The 13,867-nt window shown below is 45.1% G+C and overlaps 1 protein-coding gene across 1 annotated transcript; it reads right to left on the bottom strand.

Annotated features, from left to right (window-relative positions):
* Positions 1-4,590: 4,590 nt before the first annotated feature.
* Positions 4,591-13,788, bottom strand: inhbb (inhibin subunit beta B). The gene is made up of 2 exons (XM_084544063.1): positions 12,165-13,788; positions 4,591-6,997 (listed from the first exon to the last, which is right to left on the bottom strand). Exons 1-2 carry the CDS (start codon positions 12,550-12,552, stop codon positions 6,171-6,173), a joined length of 1,215 nt encoding a protein of 404 aa, XP_084400189.1. The 5' UTR covers positions 12,553-13,788; the 3' UTR covers positions 4,591-6,170.
* Between the last annotated feature and the right edge of the window lie 79 nt (positions 13,789-13,867).

Here is a 13,867-nt window from a genome sequence, read left to right as displayed (position 1 = left end):
AGGAATGCTGATGATGGCACCGCTTTAAAGTGGTCAGAGATGATCCTTAGCCACACCTTTTATCCCCCTGGCTGGAATTTCCCCTCACAAAGCAGTCATGTTCAAACACAAGCACACACATACACTCTGGCCCTGCACACGGAGACAATGCTGAAGATAAATTAACGATGCTTGTTTATTTTCGTTGAGTCATGTTTGTCACAAAGGAGTATCAGTGTTTCTTCCTGAGTGTGTGAGCAGATTCTCCGTCACTGCCAGCCTATCAGCTAGTCAACTATCACATGTACTACGTCACTCGAATGAAACTATGACACTCGGAAACAAAAGACAGACTGTTTACTTACTGATTCTGCACTGAGCACATATGACATTAGTCACCAGGATTCCTTTCTCTTTTACACGTTGAAAAAACATAAAACTTGAGTGGAAATGAGTGGAAAATACCTTCGGTGAGCTAAGTTTAGCTGGTCGACAAGTCCATGGAAGGAAACAACTGGTAGATGTCTTAATGCATGAATGGAGGGTGGCACAGACAGATGGAAACGCACATGTTTCCGTCTGTCTGTGCCACCCTCCCTTGTTTCACGTCATTCATGCATTAAGACATTCATGCACACACACACACAATTAAAGAGTTGAGATTGTAATACAGTTTACACCAAAGGCTGTGGACCAAATAACTGCAGAGAATTGATGAGAAGATGCAGACTGCTTAAATCGGCTGGTTGTGTTATAATAATTATTCATTATAAAATGAGTAACACCAGTCCATTATCTTATCCAGAGAGTTTCAACAGAAATACAATCATAAAGATAATCGACTGCTCAAGTTTTCATGAAGACAGTTGATTTTCACTGTTTGTTTAGGACCACCACTTTTTTTTTTTTTTTTGCCACAATTACTAGGCTTACTTGGAGTTATGCCTGTCTTCAGATCGCTCTTCTTTCCTTTGCAAATTCCTTCTGGAACAAGCTTTGTAACCTTGAGATGACCAAGAAATCCAAATGCCAATTAGGTTGTGGTTGTCCTTACCCTTGGACACAAGCCGCAAGGGCAAAAATAAAAACCATGTGGTTTGGTTTATACAAATCTCACTGACAAAGACCACACCTTAATTGATGTAAGGAAGTTTACTGGTATTGGGAGGGATGAGAGTTGTTGACTGCGCAGATGGACGATGTTCTTCAGATGAAGAGGGACCCAGGGAGTAGACTCAGGGTGTTTGGGCTCCTTGCCGCCCTTGTCCTTGTAATGAAAGAGGAAACCTCTGTTGAGAACTGAGACTAACAGACAGAGAGAGGGGTAAGACACCTTATAGGTAAGCGCGGGATATAGAATGACATGGCACGTGGTCGGTCTTGTCCCTGAACGTGAGTGATAATAACTTCTTTAAAGCCATTGTCATCATCATTGTGACAACAGTAAACATGGGGTTAAGGTAATGGATGGACGGTCATGGTTAAAGGAAATGCCTCACAATGGGATACAAACAAGGAAACGTCCGGCATTTTGTTGATCCATCCATCCATGACCTCCTCTCTACAGAACTTTTATGACTCTATAGCGGTGTCACTCCCTCCTTTATTTCTTTCATCATAACCTGAACAAAAACTGATGCCACTTTGGGTTGATGGCCGAATTGGCAGACGCCATTTTGTAAACTATGGTTTGTAATCATCTGCTTTCACGAATGACTTGCGGAGTTGTTTTTGTGGGAGTACAGCCTCGGGATGGCATGCTTTTAAACCAATCTCTGACATCAATGTAGATAGCAGCGAGAACAAGCTAGAGGTAAGATTGCGTAATTTCTCTTCAGTCATTCGAATACCGTCACCGCCTCCATTCATGACCAGTGGTGGCTCTCACACAGCCAACCCATTGCTATACTTCTTTACTAAAGGTGGACAGCGTACACAGATGTGGGCATTGAGGCCCCTGAGGGTGCCTTAGTTACTCTGGGAGTCAGGAGGTCAGGATGGTGGAAGGTGGGGTGAGAAGGTGAGAAGGTTTAAGGGCTGACAGGGAGACATAGTTCGTGGGGGACGGTAAGTATGGTGACAAGGCTTCAGTTGTTTTACTAAAGGGGAGGAACAACCTAGACATTATGACATTGTGGATTCGAGAAAATATACACTCTGTGCCATGTTGACCTCTTCACCTTCGTTGCTATTCAGGAGAGTGAAAGTCGAAGAGAAAATATAATCACTGATCTGGAAACACCACTTAGAATTTTTTTGTTGGCACTTTTTGTGTTGAACTATCCTAGCTTTCAGTTGTAATAAGTAAAACTTGCACACTTCATCTTGACTGCATTCTTTGAATGCATTTGTAGATACCAACGAGGATTATACCCACAATGTTTTTGTCTGCTTCACTGTTATATTGGTGGAAAAAAGACTACTTAAGATCGTCTTTGTGACGGAGGTTGAATAAGAGAAAAGAATTAATGCAGTGATCCATTAAAAAATGTTTTTCACTCATTAGTGCTTACAAATATGCTTTCAAGTTCTAAAGCCATTTTATTCCTCCAGTAATCCGTCTGTGAGAAAGAGCTTGCAGGAAACACAGTCCACGTTACTCCAAAGGTCAAAATGTCACTTTGGGTTGTAGGGAGAAGTAAACAGGGGTGGAATAAGTCTCCTGTCTTAAGAGGCCCACGGCATAAATCCTTAGAATAAGACGGCTTCTACATGATCTCTTGAAGCTGAAACAAAGGGTCACGCTTTAATCACCAGTAACAGAAATCCTGTAGGTCAGTGAATGGTTGCCAGCAAAGGACTTGGATTGTAGGCTGAGGAAATCTTTGGTGGTGTCAGAAACTATTTATACGTCTCTGGAGAATGTGAGTGATCAAAATATCCATCATCAACAAATGTAGTGCATTCCTCTGAACCACAGAGTCAAATACAAGCAATGCAAAGCAGAGGAATGCATGGCCCTGGGCAACGAATAGTCATAAATTCATTAGTGAATGCAGACCAGGCTGATTTGGAAGAGCGAATGCTGTTGCAGTGATAAACCAGTTGACCCTGTCAAGTTGGTGGCTGTCATGACCTCAACCTGTGGTAGTATTAGATGTGGGGGGGAGAAGGACAATATTTGTTTAAGCTGATAACTAGGGGTTGTAGAGGTTGAGTGTGTGTGTGTTTGTGTGAGCACACATATTTGTGCTTGTTTATAGTTTGTGTATGTGTGACTTTGGAAAAGAGCACGCCTATGTATACAAGTACGCATGAGAGCAAGCTCAGCCACGGATCTGTACGTGTGCTTGAGTGATTATCGATACAAAGAGTACGGCTGCATGTGCGAGTACACAAACCTATACCGTGAGTCTGTGTGAGTGAGTGAATGACGAAGGCTGCAGCCATGAACAGCAGCATGCTTAATGGCCTGCAGCTCTAGCTCAGTGTCATTAACATTCCAGCTGTAGAGATTTTGGCATGCATGACAAGACAGCTACACATCTCTCTCCCTGCCCTCAGCACAGGCTGTCATTTGTCAAGGGAGGTACAAGCTCCACCAAGAAGATTAAAAACAATCTGAGTCACTTCAAGCCATTTGTCACAGAACGTTTGTCTTCTTGTCTGCCTGCTTGTCAGTCATACACACGGTCCTATATCAATTTATTTTCTCTCTTTTTTTTCATAGAGACGTTGCTGCTCCAGCTGACTCATTCGTCTACCTACAGGTAAAGCGTTATTTACACTGATCCCTCCCTGACATGCTATTTGCCCTGCAGGCAAACAAATCTCATTGCGCTCCTTGGCAGATCTTAATAGACACATTTAGAGCAATTATCTGACTGATATTTTACACTGACACGTGATGTGTTTTGATGGAGCCTCGCAGAAACATTACTTGAAATCTAGCCGTTGGTAGGTGTTGGCACAGACAGACTTTCAGTCGGGCAAGCCTTGTGCTGTTGCATAAAGTGTTGACACACTGCTGCTGACATTATGGCAACTGTAAACCTGCCTTGGGAAACAGAAACATTGTGTTGCAGGGGGAAACTGCGCTGATGTAACAGACTACGTGGCTGCACTGGTGTGCCACAGGAACACTTCTAGCTTCTGAGCGCACACAAATGCACACATGCACAAGTAAGCAAACTGGAACAAGGTGGTCCTTATGCACATGCAAAAACTCATCAACAGAAACTACATCCAAGAAGGAATCAAGCAGGTATGTGAATGTCTTTTAGCTGGCAACCAGTATGGATGCCACTGAAGCTGTTAATCATAGTTGTAATTACTGTTCTACAGCTACAGCTTATGAGACACTCAATCCTGACAGACGACAGGAGAGAGATGTTTTATGTTTCAACCAGTATAGACGAATACTGTAGTGTGCACATGTTTTTCTTGCAGTACCCAGCTATTTCCACCCCGCCCCATTGTTTAGGTGAGTATCTGCCCAAAGCACCTTCTAGCCGAAAAACAAAAAAAACTCCAACAGATTCAGATATAGGCCCAACCCAGTTCTCAGCAGAAGAAAAACACAGTCTCAAGAACATGACACAGAGAAGAATTTAGTTACAAAATATTTAAGAAAACATTTTATTTTACATAAACTGTACAGATGACATTTATTCGACTAAATGATTCTTAGACAAGAACTAAAAATAACTTTCTTATTAAATAGAAAACTGAAAAAAATAGAATTAAAGATGAAAAATGAAGTGATGCTTATTGTACAAAACAGAGAATGAAAATAGAGATAAGAAATGAAAATCATATATCGTACCCTGATACAGTGGTAGGCCGTTTGCAAATGTTTAAAAACAGTATTGTACAGTTACTCAATGGCCTTGCCATCTCAGTACAATAGCTAAAATCTTGGCCTCTTTGGTTCCATTAATTAGGTAAAATACATCTGAAACAAAATTCAATTTACTTCTATAAAAATAACATTTCAATGGCAGTTTTTGTTTCGCTAATCCCGCAACTTTTCAGTGCAAACGTCACAACAATCATTCGCTTTGGAAAGGAAGCGAAAGATTACATTTCAAGTATTGATAAAGAATTGAGGACTGAAGTGAGAAACAAGGAAAGAGAGTGAATGAGAAGGGGGAAAGAAAATTAAGTCTAATAGAGCGTATTGAGTATGGGTATAGGTTACTATACATTGCATAGCTCATGTGGCACTTATTTAGCAATAGGACAGGACACTCAGTACCCCTTGGAAGGCATTTTTTTATACAAGTGCTATTCAGGGCGTGCATTTCAGTCTCTGCAAGTGCTGCACTGCACTGTGGCGACCCACTGGGCCGAAACTAGAGTCTCCGTGTCCACAGGCCCACTTCTACTGAGCCTTGAGGGGAAGGAGGAAGCAGTTCACTCTCTGTCACTCCCAGTGCACAAGTGAAGTGCACTTACGAGATCTATCTTCACCTGGTTGCCATGGTAGCAGGGCCTGCGGAACGCTTGACAGGCAGGAAGTTGAGGTTGAGGCCCAGAGTGAACAACATGAGTGACAACAACAGCAGCAGCAGCGGTGGCAGCTCTGTGGAGGACTTTCTTTTGCCACTGCACCGCTGTAGAGGCTATAATCCTGCAAGGCATTAAGCGCTGCCGGTCTAATTCCACCAGAAAGGACAGTCAGACTGTGTCTGTCTGCATAGTAGGGAAGTGCTGGTGTTCTGAATTGTATAAGCTGATGAATTGTCAGTGCTTTATAAAAACAAAAGTCTACCATGTGCTTAAAGTACTTAAGAGTGTTGGAGAAGCAGGGTTGAGAGTGTGGGCAGTGAAGCCAATGTTGTCATCGGCCGATTCTGACACGTTCCTTAAGCGCTTTTTTATCTTCATTCTAGAGGAGATGACGGGCCATTATTTTTTGACTAGAAATGGCAAACTAGAGAAAAGTATCATTTGGTGATAATCATTCCCTTCTCATCCCATCGCTGACCAGTTGTTGCCAAATGGACAGAACTCGAACAGCAAGCATGTCACTCAGTCTGATAAATACACACACTCGCGCCATCACGTGCAAACACACACATGCACACATGGACACAACACTGATACTTGCTAGATTATACCAGTGTGCGTTGCTTGCACATACAGTAGTTATAGATATATTGTATATGTGTACCGTACAATAACGTCCTGTTTGTACAAAAGGCCTTTCTGACTGTTCCAAGTTCAGATAATGAATGGTCAGGGTTGACTCAAGCGCAGCCACACTCCTCAACAATCATATTGGGCACATCCCTTTTGACAATGTTGTACTCATCGTCAAAGTAGAGCATGGACATAGTACTGAGCTTGGTGGGGATGCAGCAGGAGTTGACCGAGCCTGGGCTCATCCCTCTCATGCGGTACTGGTTGACTACTGCAGTGTGGAAGGATGAAGCCGAGATTGGCACACCTGCCATGTAGGCTGGACAGCTGCCCTCGCAGTAGTTACCATAATAACCAGCTGGTGCAATGATCCAGTCGTTCCAGCCGATGAGACGGAAGTCTATGTAAAACTGCTGTCGGCAGCATAAGCCCCCACTAGTGCCGTCGCACTCCAGCCCCCGCTTTCGAATGCGGTGTTTTCCATCCACCTGCCGTGCTCGCACCACTAAGAACGGCCGGTGGGATGGATCACCTGGGTCCACCAGCACCGGGGCCACACCGGCTGTCTCGCAGCCCTCACAGTGGATTTCCAGGTCCTGTCTCCGGCTGCCTTTCCCAAACACCGCCCGCACTGCCTCAGAAAGGGGGAAAGTATGCCAGCCGCTGCGTTTCAGATCCACTCGCTTCTCCACCAGGGACCAGCGGCCCGTTCCGCCTCCACCACCACCACCTCCTGGGCTTCCTTCCGCACCACCTGAAGACCCATTTTCCAGGTAATGTATCTTGACGGTCACCTTCCTCCGGACGCCCTTCTCAGGACCGGGTGGCAGCACACGGAAATACAACCACAGGTTGGCCTGGGACACATATAGGTTCTGGTTCCCCTCGTTGGAGACGAGGAAGTACAAACTGGATTTGGAGGATGTCTGTGTATCTGTTGGTGAGAGTAAAAACAAAGAATTGGCTTATTATAAATCTTTAATTTACATATATACATAAATACTATACTAAAGCTTGACACAAGGTTAATTTAGCCGAGTTTTATAGTCAGTTTATTGTCGACACATGCTTGTACTGAGCACTGGAAAGAACTCTCTGACTGAATACAAGATATACTATTGGGAACTTTTTGCTGCTCTTTCTGCTGTTGTTCGTGAGCAGAAAGAATTTGCTCAGATGAAAACTGTTCATGAGGCGATCACACGCAGGACGTATGAAATTTCAGTAACATGATATCACATCTGATCCAAGAAAGATAGGGTTCACTACCAGTTATCAGAGGTCATGTGACAATCTCCATGGCAACTGAGCAAACAGCATTGAATGCAGAAGGCCATGACATTTGGCTGGAAGCTCTTTCCAAGTTCCAAATAGTGCACCTTGTCCTGAAATCCAAAGTGCTTCTGTGATTTCAAGAGAAAGGGCTGTAGGCTCCCTTCATCACACATCCAAACACACACGAACATGTGTACACACAAATATATACTCTCATGGAAAGCAGAAAGAACCCCAAGAATGGCACCGCTTTGTCTTCTTTAGATCTGTTTTTCTCTTTTCACCCTCAATCACTGTGTCAGGTGACCTCTGTGGCAGCTCCTGATAGGCCAGCTGTGACAGGCCAGTTCTGGGATCGGGCCCAGTTGGCTTTAGGTCCAGCTTTGTACGTGACAAGGCCAAAAAGAAGGAGAGAAAGATGGGAGGAGAAAAGAGATGAAGAAGACTAAGTGAAGGAGGAAGCAAGTGGAAAGGTGGGAGGATGGTGGACATGGCCAAGGCCCGCAGGGGGTTCACTGAGTTCACTGTTAGTGCCCAACCCCGAACCCCACCCCCCCACGCTACCCCACCCCTTTCCAACTCTTTCCAGTGGGAGCACCCTCAGAGTGACAGCACAAAGACCCCTGTAAGGCACTGGGAGACAGCCGTGCTCCAGTCCGTCATTGAAACACATGGTTTACCAGCAAAAACCGTGATGAAGCAAAAATAAAAGCCATTTACATGACACTAGCCACTTTCTATAGCAGCACAATGAAGAGATCCCGGGTGTCTAAAGGCGGCACTGGGCTCTCCCTGGCAGTATTTTTTTTTTTTTCTTTTTTCTCTTTTTTTTCGGAAGCCTAATGATGTCTTCCAAATTACCCCGAGGTAACTTGAAAGGTTTCTATTTCAGGAGATTTGGTACAATGTGCTCAGGCAGAGCAGTGCCTTTGAAAGCGGCTAAATTACTTTGTTTGCCGACTGATTAGTGTGTGTCGGTGTCAACAGGTGGCCACCAAAGAAGGGCCCCCTCTTTAAGGCGCCTCACGCCTCTTCCTCCTGTAAACTGCAGCTTTACATTCACACAGGGACCTGTTCAGACCAGCTCTCCACTCTGTAGCATGTCAGCTGGGAGGCCAAGCACTTCACACACACACACACACACACACACACACACACACACATTTGCATCCATCCATGCACAGACGCATGCCCATCGTCACGTAAAGCAATACATCAAACATCAGCATTCTCATACCAACGCCTGTTGGCATGTGTCACGGTGCAAAGTGAGTACACGCTAAGATCCATCTGAAGGGAACAACATAAAGGGATCAGCTGAACAGCAGCTCTTGCAAAGGCCCCTCAGGGCTACAAGTAACTAACCTCACCTCATTCAGCGCTGTGCGTTCTTACGTGCCTCGACAGCTCTGAGCTTAGAAAAAGGGGCAGAGCAGTGCACAGAGTACAGGGTGACAGTGTAATAAACAGGCAGGCAGTGAATCAGATAATAATACTGATCAGGAACTCAGTTTGCTTGATCAGACAACCTGGTCATGACATTTTACACTCTGACTGGTTCAACCTTCATGTTTTCTCCCAAACGCAGTTATGTGGAGTTAAAGCCTCTCCCACAAACCACCGCTTTTGCAGTCTGAAACACATATGTAAATATTATTACACACAGCAGCTGCTTGTCATCACTTGTAGTAGGGATGTGGCAAAATTTTTATTTTATCACTGGCAAACCTGACTTCAATTGGTTCATTAAATCTCAGAGGATGATCTTATCTGATTGTTTTGTCTTACCATTTCAATTTTGCTGGGATCTAGAGGCAAGGGAAATCCTTACAACTGAGAAGTGGGGACTATGATATGTCTGGCAAAACGTGTAGCCTTTAGCCAGTGAATGATTTTGTATTGTCAGTCCCACTTGAAAGCTTCCTATGAAACACATGTAGCAGGTATAATGAGTTGTAACAAATATATGGAACCATAAATATAGCTAATGCCAGTGCCATTTATAGTATGCTCTACTTTGTAGGAAATGCAAACAAGGGATGGATTTAACATTCTGACCAACCAGTCTCACCTCAAAGTCACTTTAGTTGCTGCTTCCCGGCTCTTACTCATATCACATGATGCTCTATAGGAGTTTGCCAGTTACTGTCATAAGACTGTAATGGTCAAGTTTTCAGAGAACTTCCATCTGAACACAAGAACTAAGGATTTAATGAGCAGTACATCAAGAATTCTGTCGACACCGATCCCAGAACTGACAAAATCAACGTGCCACAACATTTATTTCGACTGAGGTCTTTCTAAAGAAGGAATCGTTCCTTTCATTCGGTCTTACAAACACTTTTGAGCTGGCCTGGACACGCCTCGCCTGACCCCAATGGAAACGCTGCAATGTGATTATCAGCAGGCAGGACACCTGGGTGGGCTTGGGTGGATAAAGAGCTACTCCAGCGTGTCTCCACCTGCGCCACCACGTCGGGGAAGAGGCCATGGAAGCAGGCAGGGAGGCAGGCAGGCAGGCAGGCAGGCAGAGCGCTCCAGAACACATTACTCAAAGCTGCTGTCGACAAGACCACACGGCGTGGAAGGACGAGGGCTCGGCGCGCAGCATTCGTGGCTCTCACATACGGAGAGGACGGAGACTCAGCTCTCCAGGAATTCCTCATGGGTTGAGGAAATGTTGGACGGAGATGGAGAAGATGGAGGTTTAGGATTGAGACTCTAATAGACGTTAAAGCCACTCCAACACTGGAGCTGGTGTCAAAGCTTCAATACAGAAAACTGGATAAATCATTTATAGGATCACAAGCTATACAGTAGCAGCCAGGCCCACTGACTGAAACACGCCCTTGTGATTGAATGTGGAAAATGTCTGGCGCAGGTCCAGGAGTGCCATGACTGACAGCTCCTCATGAAAGAGTTGTGTCCTAGTGTAAACCTGCCAACCTGACCCTCTGGAGGACCCAGGCTGGAGTTAATGACCTCCCATAATGAAGTCCTAATTCTGAGTCTTGGACCTTAGTTGACTGGGTTCTAACAGCAACGGCAAGCAACCTAGAATCACTGATCTAAACTTCTCCAACGACCCTTCTCTCTTTCGCTCTCCCTTCTTCCCTGCCTGCGTTCCCTGCTCCGCTCCCATGAATACGGGACACCGAATCCCTCAACAAGTACCCACGGGAGCATGTCAGGGGAGAAGGGAGATTGGCATCATCTCCCTCACCCGACTGGGGCCGCTTGGCAGACCTCTTACCTGTGCATTGCAGCAACCAGAGATAAGAAGCCGCAGCTAACCCTGCGCTGAGGCGAAGCAGAGGACACAGGCTGACCACCCATTCCACGCATACACAAAGCAATTAAACGCCTATGCACATCCATTTGCTGGCACGCTGCTCGCACAGCATATGCCAACCTCACCCCCCAACCCGCCTTGTCCTGAGACAACAATTCAGGCTCCCTCATGCTTAGAGGCAACGCGCCCCTGGCTTCAGAGCTTTCTGGAGACCTTGCCACTGAGCCATGCCCCGGCTGGCAGCATCCGATCTGAGGAGCAAGTGCCAGCTGGCCAAGGGGAAGAAGGGGTCCAGGGACCAGGGACCCGAGCCAGCTCCGTGGTACAATGCCACACAAAAGCTCAAAGGTGTGTGGAAGAATAGAACGGGGAAACAAACAAAGTAGCAGAAAAAGAAGAACCAAAGAAGCCCAGCAAACTTTTAGAACTACAAAAACATTCTTTAAGAACTGCAATATACACACACACAAACACAATATCATCCCACACCATAACCCTCCACATACACTCCCCCCAGTCCTCTCCACAGACTCAAATGTCTCATGCATTATTCTGAGCAATTTCTTTTGTTTTCCCGTTTTTTTTTTTCCTTCTTCTTAACGTTGACATGTTGTGTTCAGCGAGAACACATAGTGCTCTTATAATAATTGCCTGGCTTTTGTTCCCTTGTCATGAGGGTGCTCAGATCATTCCCATTGGAAGGCAGGACCTAGCAGTCTATTCAGGCTAATTGTACCAGCAGGGCCAATGGGAAAAGACATGATGGTGTGTGTGCCTGTGTGCGTGTTCAAGACATCCTATTTTGGTGTCTTTAATTCTATGTTTTCTTTTTTGTTAAACTAACAGTTTGTGTCAAAGACGTGGTTCTCACAGCTCCAACTGACAATTATTGGATTCTGTCAAGCGCATATGATTTTAGATGTGTGTGTGTGTGTGTGAGAACTTGCGTATGTAGGGAGAGGCAGTGTGTGTGACAGGGAAAGAGAGAGGAAAGGGTGTTCTCTTTGGACTTCTGAGAATTAGTTAGATACACATTCTTAGAGGAGGGGATAAATGGCCAATTGAAAGACTTTGTCTGTATTTAAAAGAGGGCTTTATACATTGGAGTATTGAGTGTGAGCACCGCTTTAGTGATGAAATTGGATTCAGAGGCTCTTTTTATCCCCTAGACAACACATGGGGGTAATTTAAGGACTTTTTTCTTTAGTTTCATTTCTTTTTGATAAAACTGAATTTAGCAGCAGCTGGGCAGGCAGGTCTGTACTGTGATGCAATAAGATGATGAACACGATGAAAATCTAACAGTCCAATTAGTTTATGGTTGCAGTTTCATAGTTGTTATGGCTATTCTTCCTCTGCAACCGAGTCAAAGCACGGGGTATGATTTAAAAAAAAAATAGAATGCAATCGATAAATGAGGCTGAATAAATTTTAGCTATAAACTCGGAGGTCTTGTGCATTAAGCCTATGAGGTGATCGAGTGAGTTCACCAAGAGGTCGATTTAGACATGTGCAATGAATTATTGATTATTACCTGATTCCGCAAAGCTGATAATCTCAGAGGTCTCCGCTTGAACCTCGTTGTTGAAGGCAGCCTGCCCGTCAAAGCTGGGGATCTCCACCCGGCCGTCTTCTCGCACTTTACCGGCGTGCAGCCTCCGCAGCGCTGTAACCATCGCAGCCTTCGGGATGGGATGGGTGATATTGGGTCTGTCCCTCATCTGCAGCCTGTTCAGTATGTGCCTCTTCACCGCCTCCAAGAAGTCTATGTTCAGCCGCTCCGACTGATCCGGCGCCCTGAGTCCGCAGGATGCGCACGACTCCTGGGGCGCGCTCTGCGTCTCTTTCCCGGTCGGTGAGCTGCAGCGTACGGAGAGAACGCACGCGACTAAACAGGACAATGCCAGACTGTATAAACTCATTTTTATAAACTTTAAGTTGCAGTCCAGAGAAAATGAAAAGTAACTATTAAATAAGCACACTGTGTGAAAAGTAATTTTTAATTTAGGCTACGAATTTGCATGTTCCGGGAGAACATCCAAAGGTGCTCCCAAAAGTGAGACACCTCAAGAAATCCACAGATGACACTGAAATATTTGTATTCCCCAAACATAAGAGTGCGGCTGTACTACGACACTAATTTACTCTAGTCATTTTGCATTCCGTTTGTTATCCAGCAATCTTTTCTCTGCACAAAAAACAAGTTCTCTTTGATTTCTGGGGACTCGAGAGTTTTGATTGTTGACGCGCTTCTGTCATACCACGAATAGGTCAGACGTGTAATCTACCAAAACAAAAGAGGACAAGCACAGCGCCTCAAGACTAAGTTTAAACAAGAAACCCCTTGGCGATCCCCAAAGGCGTTCAGTCCTCTCTCTCCCATGCGAACATGCAGAAACTCCAAAAACTCTGCAGCAGCCCCAAGGACAATAACAGCGCTCGGTAAGTCCCGTGTCTTTTGTGTGTGCGCCTGGGTGCCGTGTCCGGTGCAGATGACGAGCTCCCGTGCGTCCTTGCAAGATGCTGCTCAGTGAGACCCCTTTCTCCCGATTCAATCACGACAACAGGGGCTCCACACACCCAAAGTTTTTTATATAGGAGTCGAAACCACGTGGGGATTTCCACCAACTGGACGCGGGGATTATACTACAACGTCTCCACACCCACGACTCCACTGATGGAACAAGGTTTTTATTATGGTAACGGGCAGGTCCCTCAGAGGTTGCATAATGCATATGTATATATACCTTTTCACGCAAAAACCTCGCGTTATTTGCCTTATGGTGTAGTGTGACAGACACGGCTCGATCATCCTGATTGTAGATCCAGGTTTTAGTAACCATGCTGTACAGTTCACGCTTTTAAAAGTTAGCTGTGTCATTGTTTCTTCCTGACCGCTTCCTGTCACAACTTGGTAGTCACACTTAGATCACACAGAATTACCAAGTAAAACGTGTCAGATAGAGCAGCCCGAACAATCAGCCACTGGAAATTACTCAAACAGTGCCACCTACCGACACATATCTTGTTCCACACTGTATGAAAGATGATTACGAGTATGATAAATACTCAAATTTGAGTGTTTACAGGAGCACAGTGGTGTCTAATTGTCAAGCGGGAGAATTACCAAACCCACCAAACTGACAAAGAACATAACCCTATCTACCAGAGCTTCCTGAGTCCTTTGCAGAAATGCAAACTTTTGAGTAGAAAGCACCAGAACCTACAAACCTACAA

Source organism: Chelon labrosus (assembly GCF_963514085.1).
Source record: "Chelon labrosus genome assembly, chromosome: 5".
Classification (NCBI taxonomy): domain Eukaryota; kingdom Metazoa; phylum Chordata; class Actinopteri; order Mugiliformes; family Mugilidae; genus Chelon; species Chelon labrosus.
This window is presented reverse-complemented; position numbering and strand designations above follow the sequence as displayed.